The 13,457-nt window shown below is 39.8% G+C and overlaps 1 protein-coding gene across 3 annotated transcripts in view; it reads left to right on the top strand.

The window, feature by feature from the left end:
• Positions 1-3,057: 3,057 nt before the first annotated feature.
• Positions 3,058-13,457, top strand: part of furinb (furin (paired basic amino acid cleaving enzyme) b) — a 114,182-nt gene continuing 103,782 nt past the window's right edge. Inside the window, exons 1-4 of one of the 3 annotated variants that reach the window (XM_079808731.1) lie at positions 3,081-3,532; positions 4,359-4,517; positions 4,588-5,194; positions 8,215-8,493. In XM_079808731.1, coding sequence (XP_079664857.1) covers positions 8,314-8,493 — 180 coding nt within the window. In that variant the 5' untranslated portion in view covers positions 3,081-3,532; positions 4,359-4,517; positions 4,588-5,194; positions 8,215-8,313. Of the gene's footprint in view, positions 3,533-4,358; positions 5,195-8,214; positions 8,494-13,457 lie in introns of all 3 variants that reach the window. The other 2 variants (XM_079808730.1, XM_079808729.1) reach the window with 2 other exon arrangements.

Below are 13,457 nucleotides of genomic sequence, written 5' to 3'. Positions count from 1 at the left end.
AAATCATGCATAAACAATTTACAATTTAAATTGTAATTACTCCGGTTGGATTGCCTGTGTGAAATATTTCACTAGTTTGTCCATCCTTTTTATAAAAAAGATTGAAATTGTGATGTAAATAAATCATACATGGTATATTTGAGGGAGCTGCGTGCTGTCCTTTTCGTTTATTTTGTTAAATTATGCAATATTTTATCTTGAGATTATTTCATAATAATTTTCAAGGCTTGATATTTGTTATTCATTTTAATTCACTCTAAAAAATTGGGTTATTGTTTCAACGGTCAAATATGGACAAACCGTTGAGTTTAAACATTTAATTTAAAAATTCCAACGGTTGGGTTTGTCCATATTTGACCCAAACATAGTTTGAAACGACGCAGCATTTTTTAGAGCGTTGGGGCTTTTCATTCCTAAAAATCTCTACATTTGCATTTATTCTTCATTTACATATTTTGTGATACCTTAACCTCCTGGGTGCCATTTGTACAAGGACATTATATTTTAGTTACATTTCACTGACACTACATGTCACAGTCCTGTAAAGAGCACATTCAGGGCTTTTCAGAGATACCAAATGTTTGGAGGTTTCACCAGGACAACAACTTCTCCTTGGTCTTTAAACATGACTGAATGATCAAATTATGGAAATATGATAATATTTTGTAATTATCATTCACTTAAATCTGACTAATTTTACAAATGGTTTGTTATAAATCAACATCTCTGGAAAACGTTTTTGGGTTTAGAATCAAAATATGACTTTCTGTTACAAAACAGAATTGATTTCATTCATGTCCTCAATCAGGCATTTTGGAATGAATAGGGAAGAAATTACTCAATATTCCTATAAAAAAATGTGATATTATTATGAAAATGTTGCCAACTATCACTCCCATTATTACACTTTTTTTCATTACATGCTCCAAGAACACATTAATATGCAAATTAGATACAGGAGATACACCAATCGGCATAACATTATGACCACCTTCCTAATATTGGAAATATTGGTCTGTTCCTAACAGACCCCTGAAGGTGTGCTGTGGTATCTGGCACCAAGATGTTAGCAGCAGATCCTTTAAGTCCTGTAAGTTGCGATATGGGGCCTCCATGGATCGGACTTGTTTGTTCAGCACATCCCACAGATGCTCGATTGGATTGAGATCTGGGGAACTTGGAGGCCAAGTCAACACCTCAAACTCGTGCTCCTCAAACCATTCCTGAACCATTTTTGCTTTGTGGCAGGACACATTATCTGCTGAAAGAGCCACAGCCCCCAGGGAATACCATTTCCGTGAAAGGGTGTACATGGTCTGCAACAATGCTTAGGTAGGTGGTACGTGTCAAAGTAACATCCACATGAATGGCAGGACCCAAGCAGAACATTGCCCAAAATCACACTGCCTCCGCCGGCTTGCCTTCTTCCCATAGTGCATCCTGGTGCCATGTGTTCCCCATAAGCAATGTACACGCACCCGGCCATCCACGTGATGTAAAAGAAAACATGATTGATCAGACCAGGCCACCTTCTTCCATTGCTCCGTGCAGTTCTGATGCTCATGTGCCCACTGTTGGCGCTTTCGGTGGTGGACAGGGGTCAGTATGGGCACCCTGACTGGTCTGCGGCTATGCAGCCCCATACACAACAAACTGCGATGCACTGTGTATTCTGACACCTTTCTATCAGAACCAGCATTAACTTCTAGAGCAATTTGAGCTACAGTAGCTCGTCTGTTTGATCGGACCACACGGGCCAGCCTTCGCTCCCCACATGCATTAAATTCCCATGACACCCCACAAGAGCTGCAGTTTTGGAGATGCTCTGACCCAGTCGTCTAGCCATCACAATTTGGCCCTTGTCAAACTCGCTCAAATCCTTACGCTTGCCCATTTTCCTGCTTCTAACACATCAACTTTGAGGACAAAATGTTCACTTGCTGCCTAATATATCCCACCCACTAACAGGTGCTGTGATGAAGAGATCATCAGTGGTTTTCCACCTTACAATGTTATGCCTGATCGGTGTACATTGCATTGAATGGGAAAAAAACATGTATTGCCATTTTACCCACATAGTTTTCCACCTGTTTCTTATGCTCTTAACAATGTAATGACATGAAAAAAATACTTCAAAACAATATATTTTGTTGAGATTATTTCATAATCATTTTCCAGGCTATTTAATCTTTTTTTTAATTCATTTTATAATTTAGTCTAAACTAAAAAAACAAAAAACGCTGAGTTATTTCAACGGTCCAACATGGACAAACCCAACATTTGGGTTTAATTTTTTTTATTTATAAATAGCTTATCAACGGTTGGGTTAGTCCATATTTGACCAAAACATGAAACAATGCAGCATTTGTTTTAGAGCGTAACTTGGGACTTTTTTTTATTCCTAGTTATAGAACTAGGCCTATAATAAGTCTGTACAATTGCATTTATTCTTCAATGAAATTTTTTTGTGATACTTAACAAATTAAAAAAGAGCTGCAGGGACTAACAAAATCAGCTTAGCAGGAGGAGGAAATTTGTGTTTTCATTTGTGCATGCTACCGCTTTCGGAGTAAAAAATATTGACAAAACTGTTAATCTAATTTATGTCTGGCAAAGCAAAAACGATACTGATTATATTTAGCCCTTGCTCCACACTGAGAAGGATCCAACTGCAATCAAATTCATTCACAGCAAAACAATTAAATTATAATTTATTCACACTTATGACTATTATTCACCATCCACTTTCATTGTGTGGAAAAACACGCCATGAAAATGAACAGTTCCTAACATCCCCAACATATTTCGAAAGAAAAAAAGTCTTGGAACAATATGAGGATGGCTAAATAATGGCAGAAATGTCACTGTCAGAATGATAATTTTTGGTTGAACTGTTTCTTTAAGAATTGCATTGCATTGTGACTAGTAGCATTAAATAAATATGTATTTACTACCGCTACTGCATTTGAAAGAGGTTTGTGATGAGGTAACATCTGTGTCTGAATCCTGCAGATGGAGCCCGTGAATCGCAGACCCCAAATATGCTCATACCATGACGTACTTCCTGGGAATTGTAGGCCATTCGTGATTACGGGGATTTGTGTACGGATGTATCCCGTTATGTCAATAGAACAATAAAGCAGACGCGACCGATGACACATGACACCGACACAGAGGTTTTCATTTTATTCGCAAATATTTAGATAGTGCACGGAGACTGGCAGACACAAGAATAATAAATAATTAAAATAAAGGACCACACTACAGGAAGACGCGCGCACTGTTGAAAGTTTCATCGATCTGCGCGCGCTCGCCGCGTGATGCTGAGTTGAGTTCGCGGGGTGTCGCGGAACGGCGAGAATACACTCCGTAACGGTTTCTCCGTGGATATACTTTACATTTCTCTCGTAAATGGAGTTCATTCCGGAGCTGTAGTGTGAAATGTGAGCCCGTTACCGGATTCCGAGGCTGTGTAAAGCGCAATGACAGCTCGGCTTGAGCTCGAGGAGGGGTCAACGGTCTCATTTCTGAGGTAAATGACAGTTCGTGTGTTGTCTCTATTTAATCTTATAAGAGCGTAAAACTGAGGCGAAGTTAAAGGTAAGAAAGTTTTATTTTTAAAGAAATGTATTCCTGTCATAGTAAAGCTTTTACGTTTTAGTCCAACTTAAGACATTTCATATAATTTGTGTTTATTTGACCTTTTGTGTGTATTTGCGAGTGCCAAGACAAGTCGACCGTTTAGTTTTGCCTTACACATTTTGTTAAACGGTCTGAAGAAAACAGTGTAGTATTTTTTAATGGTATTTTCTAATGTCAAAAAGAGATACTTCACTCATAAATAATAATTATGTCATCCTACTCACCCTAATAATGTTGTTCCAAACCTAAAGGACTTTATTCCCTCAGTAACACACAAAAGGAGATGACGGTCACCGTTTACTTTCATTGCACCTGTTTTCCAGAATGGTGACTGACCAGTGTCATTATGCCGAACGTCTCTTTTTTTTTTGTCTTCCACGAAAGCAAGAAAGTCACTCGAGCACATAGCAATATTGTACATTTTAAATGTCCTAAACTGACTTCAAGATTTATCATCGGATTGCACGCCCTGCGCTTTCAGCGTAATTGAACGATTTCCGTTGCTCTGACTGATTTACGTTGCACGTGAGCTCCTCTAACGCGTGGACCCAATGCAAATTCATAGTGTTCAGTGCAATAAATAAGACAGTATTGTGATATTTTTGTCTCATATGGTTCATATAGCGACTGTGTGATGACCCTCGGATATTAGAGTTGCATTATTGGACTTCTGTTGGCAGGTTTGATTATGAAACCTGTTTTTTTTTTACCCACAGAACAGACAGTGTGGTCATCTTTTGTGTCGATCCCAATAAGAGAGAGAGGAAAAAAAGAGGTAGAGATGAACAGAGTATTTGGGCGCTGTCTGTCCCTCTCTAATGAGTGACTAAGCACTTCGGTTCCTGACCTTACCGAGCCATCATGGATCATTAAAGGTTTAGTAGTTGTAGTTGTGTTTCATGAGGAGTTATTAAGGCATAGTAATTACTGTTCTTTCTTCCCCAGAGAGCCCGCTATAAAAATTTGGCCCTCCTCGCCAGCCTACAGTATAGCTTCGCCCGGGACGTCGCCTCTTGCAAGCATGCAATCTGTCAGATCCCCAGAGACAGTTAGATAATCTTACTTTCCATTCAATCCAGGCCATAACGGGTGCTCGGAGTCATTAAATATGAAAAATAAGTCATTTGAAGTGTTGAACAAAGATTGATGGCCCGACCTCCAAAAAGATCCCGAAGTACTGGCTTCGCATTAATTTGAATGACGTTTTTTGGCTTCGTGAACTGTTCCTGAAGCACCAGGAACTTGTGATTTACTAGAAATGCGCTAATTCTCGGTTCTTGGAAGGCTGTTATCCTGATCGTTTCTGGTCAATGTTGCGGTTGCAATGCAATTACCCGAATTCCCTCTGGACTGATTCCACGTTCTGCTTGTAAGTTGAAAAAAAGAGGTGGTCTTCTGCCTTGTTTCCAGCATTAAAAGCGACACAAAGACCTTGTCAGACCTAATAAAGAGAAGAAAAGACGAGCCACAATCCCTCTTTGTATTTCGGAACAGCATCTGACATGGAATCAACAGCCTTTCTGTCACGTCTTACATGTGTTGCGCTCTAAAGGTGAGTCCTTCATTACCTCCAACATTTATCCATTAGAAGAAGCTTTCACAAGTGGCTGCATTATTAAATTAGTCTTGTCGAGACAGGCGAAAGATTGGATAAGGGGGACGGTTAACCTGAATGGCAGTTATTTGACAATGCCGAACATGGCTTATAGTTAAGAGTGCTAAGCTGACCTTTTTTCAATTACCTGTCTTGTAGACTTGTCTACAATCTGCTTAAAATGAGCTTAATTAAATCTATTAATTGGTTCAAACAATCGATTAGGTTTAGATACGTCAAGCATTGCTTTTACAGTGAAACGTGCAAGTACAGTATCTCTCTCTCTCTCTCTCTCTCTCTTTCTTTCTTCATCGCTGTCTCTCGTTCTCTCATTTTCTGTGCTTGCGGAGGTGTGACATTCGCAGGTTCCATCAGTGGTTTTCTCCTCTTTCCTCTCCAGCTCACTGCACTGTGCCAGCCCTTAATGAGCTCTGTAATGCAGATTTTAGACGTGACGATTTGTTTGTTTCTTCAGCAGGCCTTTTACCAAGATCCTCGCTTCCTCCTACCAGGAGCTGCTGTTTAAATGCTAAACTCTCCATTGTAGCCGTCCTACTCGGAGGAATTGTTTGTGCTAATGGCATTCTCTTGTTTTAAACCTTGTTTTAAAAGACATCGTGCAGGTTGCCTCTATAATTTGAACACTATTCCTAGACCTCATGCGTCACGCCTTCACTATTCATACTATGAATTTTCACGCTTGCCGTCTTCAAAGCACACGCCAGGCTTTATTGTTCGTGCTCTGTTTTGTTGTAGAGGGTGTCGGGGGTTATACACCAAGCCCTGAGCCAAGCTTTGAGCTTACTTACACAGTCAGCAAGAACTGAGCTGTCTCTAAGGAGCTGCTCAACTCTCACGGGACTCCCTCTTGCTGTGTCGGAGAGCTTCTCTGACGAGTGGTGCAATACTCAAGCAAGCTACATGGTCATTGTCCCAATGTATATGGTGTCAAACCGTGCATAAAACACCTTCTGTCTTTCGCCGACCCTGACTGCTGTTCCTAAAATGTTCTTCTGGTAGAAGAATTCAAGGACATTTTGAAAGTAGTCCATGCTTATACTGTATATACAGCAGCATTCAGTAGTTTTGAGTAGTAGTAATTAGGGGTGTGCCGGTTTCAGAATTGGTGATGACGGTTATGATGTAAGTCAAATGTGACGGTTCGTAACATAACTGCCGTCGGGGGGGGGGGGGGGGGGGGGGGCAACTTATAGGACAACTTAGTTTGAATAAACAAGCAGACACTGATTAGCTACTTGCTATAAGTTTATTTATATACACACAGTAAACTAATCCTTTAAAACTAGCAGGCGACTTAAATTCTATAAGAGCTGTATAAAAATGAATGAGTAGCCTAGGCCTAAATTACAAATGATAAAATCTACATACCTTTACCAAAGAAAAAGAAAAAAGTCGAACAACGACTGTTGTGATAATACCTTAATTAAACTAACTAAATACAGGAAACAAAAAAAGTGCAATGACATTTTAAATTCCTAATCTTTTTCGACTTCCAAGTTCTGTGACAGGAACACCAACATGTTCACTTTACTCGGTTTTAGTGACGATCTGACAGGGGTAGCTATGTTACCCGCAGTGCTAAAAACTCGCTCTGATGCTGTGCTTGTAGCACAAATACACATGTATTTACGTGCCAATTTTGCTAAGAGCAGATAGCGTGTTTCATTGTCTCTCCACCATGCTAGAGGATTAGCGGTTGTTCTTGGAGATAGCGGGTTAACTCCGTGTCAGCGCGCGCTCTGATCGGTAACGGGGCAGAGATTTCAGACCTCCGTTTATTAAGGAGATCTCCAAGATTTCTCTTCTTGGTAGGGGGTGGTGCACAGACCTCTCCCGAATCATCTCCAGCAGTAGCAGCCTCCGAAGCACCACTAACTCCGCCTCTGTTTCCCTCGTCAGCTGAGGGAACCTATCTAAAAAATGTTTTTTTTTATTTTTTTATGTTTGTAAAAAATATTTTAATAACATGGTTTTGGCGGTTATAGAGTTCTAATGACGGTGTTTAACTATAACCGTCGGTCTCATTGTGTCAATAGCCAGCCCTATTTATAACGTAAACTGCATAGGAGACTGGCACAGGCAAGAAGAAATTATTGAAAAAAAGTAGTTATTTTTGTTTGTTATTTGCACACAGAAAGGATTCTAGTTGCTTCATAACCAATGAGATAACCACTGGAGTCACATGGACTATATTAACGGTGTCTTTACTACCTTTCTGGGCCTTGAAAGTGGTAATTAAATAGCTGTCTATGGAGAGGTCAGAGAGCTCTCGGATTTCATCAAAAATATCTTCATTTGTGTTCCGAAGATGAACAAATGTCTTATGGGTTTGGAACAACATGAGGGTGAGCAATTAATGACAGAATTTGTATTTTTGGGTGAACTAACCCTTTAAGGTTTTCAGTGAATAATTATTTGAATTTCCATCTTGTATCTGACACACAGCTAATACATGGCTTCAAAAGATTTGGAATACAGATCACACTACTTTTATGATACTTCCATGGTGCTTTTATGCCCTTTTGATATATGAAAGCTTCATTTTCACTTAATTGCATGCAAGAGCATAGAAAACTGCAAATTCTTGTTTTACAGAAGAAGAAGAAAGTCATGGAATTGCATGATTAAATGATGACTGGATTTAATTTCTTGGTGAACTGTTCCTTTAAGACAACATCAGCATGTTCTTTTTTGTGAACTTGTTCTAGTGGGTACAAGTTGTGAAACACACATTCTCCTCCTTGTCCTACAAAGTGCTGTTTGTATCCCAGTTTCCCTTGGTGTAACGCTATCAATAGCACTCAAGACACCTTTATGAAATTTATGACTCGCCACGGTCCCTCTGAGGATGTTTTCTAACAGAACGGTTATGTTTAGATAACCTGAGCTTTATAGAAAACGATGGGCCTCCTGGTGCACCTAGTATTTCTTTTCTGACACTGTCTTATCTCCTCCAGGTCATTACAGCGCTGAATTCACAGTGCAGCTCACAGATGCAGTAGAAAACAAACTCCATCTAGAAGACTAGAAGGCTTGGAGACGAAGCACTCCTGTTCATGGAGGGCCGCTGGACCCTGCTGCTGTTTCTGGGGGCGTACCTGGTCCTCCTGGCGGCTGAGGTACGCTTGATTACAGGCCAAGGCATCTACACCAACACGTGGGCCGTCCACATTGTAGGGGGAGCCAAGGAGGCTGAGAGGATTGCGCAAAAACATGGTTTCATCAGTCACGGGCAGGTGAGTGGCACCAGTGATTTATCAAAGGTTCATCTCCTGTTTCTTGTGAGAGTTGCTATGTTTGTGCATGTGGACATAATGCTGCATGAGGTTTGTAGCGATGTCCCGATATATCATTCACCTTCTTGCTGTCAAGCTCTGTTGCTTTACACCAGCGGAAGACAGATTTGCACAAACCCATAACCCACACAAGTACTCGCACAATCGGCCCCTCCGAGAAGTCCTTGTAGATGCTTGTCGAGTCGCCTTTCCCCTGCGTCTGTCACTGTTCAATTCATTAAGATGGAGATGCGTCAGCTGTGATTGGGGAAATTAATTTCGGCTTATGTTGTATTCTTTTTCCCTGCTGCCGGCATTGTCTCGTTTGTCTTGCCAGATGTTCCCTCTTCTGTTGTTATGGTATTAAACGCTTAGCTGGGAGACGAAAAGCAGGACTGTATCTGACAGCTGAAACATTGTATGTGAATTAATCCCTGTGAGTGCAATGCCCTCTGAGCTCGCTGTGAGGAGTCTGTGAATAGCACGTGTGTGGGAGGACAAGAGTGGAAAGAGCTGCCAAAATAAAGCTCTCCCCTCCTCTCCCTTCTTCTCCTCCTCTCATTTCTCCTTCCCTCTTACCCTACTGTAAATCAGACCCAAAACAGTAAGCACTTCTTTCAGTAACACTTCTAACAACTAAAGATTTTTTTCTTGACCTAGTGGTCAGTAATTCTCTTTACATGCCCTGCCAACATCCACTGGACCCACCACAAAATAATCAGTTTGATCAGTCTCAAACCACAGTCAATTATTCCCTGAAAGTGAAAGCAAAAACTGTGATAAGCTTTTTGCATCTGTCGCTGCAATAAAGGGATAGTTCACCCAAAAATGAAAATTATCCCATAATTTACTCACCCTATCTATCTATGTATCTATCTATCTATCTATCTATCTATCTATCTATCTATCTATCTATCTATCTATCTATCTATCTATCTATCTATCTATCTATCTATCTATCTGTCTGTCTGTCTGTCTGTCTGTCTGTCTGTCTGTCTGTCTGTCTGTCTGTCTGTCTGTCTGTCTGTCTGTCTGTCTGTCTGTCTGTCTGTCTGTCTGTCTGTCTGTCTGTCTGTCTGTCTGTCTGTCTGTCTGTCTGTCTGTCTGTCTGTCTGTCTGTCTGTCTGTCTGTCTGTCTGTCTGTCTGTCACAAGTCGCCTCTCTAATGTAAACTGACAGAGCTGAACAAATTAAGTCTCTAATTTTCGACCGATACAAACCAGCGATTCTGACACATCTCAGAGCAGTAGCAGTATTAGATCATTTAGTTTTAATTCCTTTGTTTATGCATTGTCAGAAGTCAACCAAACACATTAAAATAACTATTCTGGTGGAACCTCAATTATTCCTCTGATACAAAGTCATGATATCATCTTAAAACAGCATATGTTGCATGAAAAACAGAAATAACTGGTGTCATATCAGTAGGAAAGGGCTCTACGTTCTAATAGAAGCCAGTGTATGTAAAAGTTTCCAATGGAAAAATATCATAGAAGTTAATTTAATGATTATATGTGTGGGGGTGACAGAAGGCAAACAGTGCGCTACAGTGCCAGTGAAAATTAATGTGTGCAAATCCCGAAAAAAACAAAGCACACCGCTTTACAATATTGTGCACTTGCTGTATATATAATACCATCAGGGTAAAAATGTGTTATTATTTCGTTGTTGAGTACACATGCATGGATGTCTTTGGCCATTATATCGAGTCCACCAAGCATCTTGAGACCCTGTATTTCATTCTGTTCCATTTTGGTCTGTTTTGGTCTTGATTTTAGAGCCTATTTACACTTGTCACTTCATATGTAAGATGGCTGTCTGATTTGTTCAGACTGTTCCATTTACAGTTGGCTTGATAAATGTGACTGCGCAAAACTAATTTAAATGCGATCTTCAATACCCACACTATATGAAACATCAGAGTGAGAGTGTCATCAGCACTGGTGAGAGAAATGAAGATGGCTGTATTGAACTTCAAGATGCAGTGCCGAAAGTTGAGTTTCATTTGCTGCAGTTTGCGCCTCTGCTTGCTCAAGAGAGATGCTCATCTCTGCAGGCCATATCTGTGGAGATGCGTGTCACAGTCACGCTGTGGTATCTGCCTATAGGGAGCCGATAACACACTATCGCACATTTATTTCTTGCCATTTTGGGATGATCACATTTACATATGTGGCTTTTTACAAGTATTTCTCATTATGACTCATCTTGATATTTTGTTAGCTATGTAATGCAGAGACAATTATGTATCAGGGCCTGAATTTCAGCGTGGGGTTGCTGGTATTGCGCATTGTTTTACTCATTCCTGCAGGTTTCACACATTTATTCACTATAGAAAGTAGGTTAGATGAGTAAATGAGTCATCACAGAATATCAGATCAATTCAGTGGTACCGGGATGCACCGAAAGGAAAATTCTGGTTGCACTTGGCCGAAAACCGAATCCTGAAACAAAACCCCCTGTTTCAGCAGCAGTCAGTTCTCACCACAGTTCTGAAAAATGCTTTAAAAGTGAGCATGGTTAAGCTGTGGGGTGGAGCGGGACGAGGGGATACTGACAACACAGCAACGGCTTCTGACTCAGACAGTTTTATTTCATTCTCATTAAAAGAATCAAAGCTTTCCACAAATGCACGCTGCAAATTACCATTACACGCAACACAATATACACATTTGTTTTGTAAGCTCACCTTTACCCAAATACATATATATATATCCTGTGACAGCTATAATTCAGTGCACAATTAACTGCACAGCCATTCGCAATTTGTTCTCCGCATCGAAAATATATATGAATGCGCTTTTGATGACTTTTGAACCTTATTTTCTGGAGTTTTTAGAAGCCGATTGGTCGGTTAAAGGGCCGTAAAGAGCGGTTACACTCACAGAGTGGATGAAACATGTTTGTTTCGAAGAGTCAGGATCTGTTGAAGACAACTTACACGATGCAAAACCTCAAAAACAAACACTCCTTTTTGATCCATTAATGCATCTCTCACTTACTGTATGCGATCTCACTGTTTGCGCCAGTGGGAGGGAAATGCCTATTAATGTGTGCGGTCATGAATAATTAAGTACGTGCTGTCATGAATTAAGCAACCATCTTGTCATAGGATAAGGACACGCAGTCTCATGAATAATTATGGGACACTGAGTCACCGCCGTAGGCCCTGTCCCAAATGGCACACTTCATATGCAATTTCGGTCTTGTGGACTTACAATGGCTTCCGCGTGCCCGTTAAGTCCACGAGACCTGAGGGTGTCATAATAATTTGTCATTTTAGGTGTCAGAAGGGTGCTCACGAGCACCCCCTTTGCGGTCGATATGCACCCTTGATGCCCACTTCGGGACTTCTTCCCGACAGTCAAAGTAGCGTTACGTCACAAAAGTGCGGACTCATAGGAAGACCGCAAGGGTTTAGGGTGCCATTTGGGACAGGGCCGTACTATAGTACGAGAAAACGTCACAACCTATGACGTTGACATGAAGACGAATTTAAACACGAAAGTCGAAAATAGAGCAACGTTTAAAATGAACTATTTTTTTCCCACGTTCAAAACTAGCAGATGGTAACATTGTCTTCTATGATGATGTTCAACAGGTGTAAAATCTCAGATGACCCTTTAAAAATGATTAATTTCTTATTTTATATAAACTTTTTTTATGAAATTCAACTACAAGTCAATAAAATAAATTAACCACACTTTTATTAAAATTAATAAAATTGGACATAAAATATATTAAATATCAATTTATTATTCTTTATTCAGTTCAATGCAACAGAATCCGATTTAACAGATTTATTTTTTGAACAATTATCCAAATAATGGAGATAGTCCTACAATGCTATTATTATCAGAGAATGTGGGCAGAGCCTAGCAGGGAGTGGATCAGTGGGTAGCATCATTTTACCAGCATTGCCCAGCACGGCTATAACCAGAGGTGTCAAAAGTATTCGCATTCATTACTCAGGTAGAAGTATAGATACTGGGGTTTAAAAAGACTTCTGTAGAAGTTGAAGTATCAACTCAAGCTTTTTACTCAAGTAAAAGTGTAAAAGTAACTGGTTTCAAAACTACTTAAAGTATAAAAGTAAAAGTAATGTAAGGGGAAAAAATGCCATTAAAGGGGTAGTTCACCCAAAAATTAAAATTCTGTCATAATTTACTCAAATTGTTCCAAACCTGTATGAGTTTCTTTGTTCTGAAGATTGAAGAATTTTTGTAACAAGCAGATTATATGCAACCATTGACTGCCATAGCATTTTCCCCCTACTATGGCAGTCAATGGTTGCTCTGTCTGCTTGGTTACAAACATTCTTCAAAATATCTTCAGAACAAAAACTCATACAGGTTTGGAACAACTTGAGGGTGAGTATATGATGACAGAATTTTCATTTTTGGGTGAAGTATCCCTTTAAGGACAAAAGATTAGGCCGCGCCACAGTGCATACCCCACCTCCACAAAAAAACATTTTTCTGAAGGCCATAATGACTATAATGTTATATTAAAAAGTTAATGTTGAACATTTTTAGATGCACTTGGCAACGCGTTTCAGCCGCATATATTCCCATTGAAAATGAACGCATTTTAGGACAATGCAAATACATTAAAGAACCATATTGTGTACTACTGGGCATTAACGTGTTTCATAGAGTGGAAGATTTGATGACTAGTTGCCTATAAATATTGTAAAGGTGCAAAAAGTCAAAATTCAGAGGCATGTTATCAATAACCATTTTTTGAATGTGTGATCAGTGTGGCCAGATTGGGTCAACAATTTCCAGCCCAAAAACCTCACCAAATGTACATTTATATATTTTTTTAAAAATGGTTATTGATAACATGCCTGGTTATTGATAACAAGTTTGCACCTCTTACAATACTTATAGGCAACTAGTCACTCCAAGAAAAAAACCCAAAAC

The sequence above is a fragment of the Gobio gobio genome, assembly GCF_949357685.1.
Source record: "Gobio gobio genome assembly, chromosome: 25".
Classification (NCBI taxonomy): domain Eukaryota; kingdom Metazoa; phylum Chordata; class Actinopteri; order Cypriniformes; family Gobionidae; genus Gobio; species Gobio gobio.
Note: the sequence above shows the minus strand (reverse complement) of the source record. Positions and strands in the feature narration are given on the sequence as shown.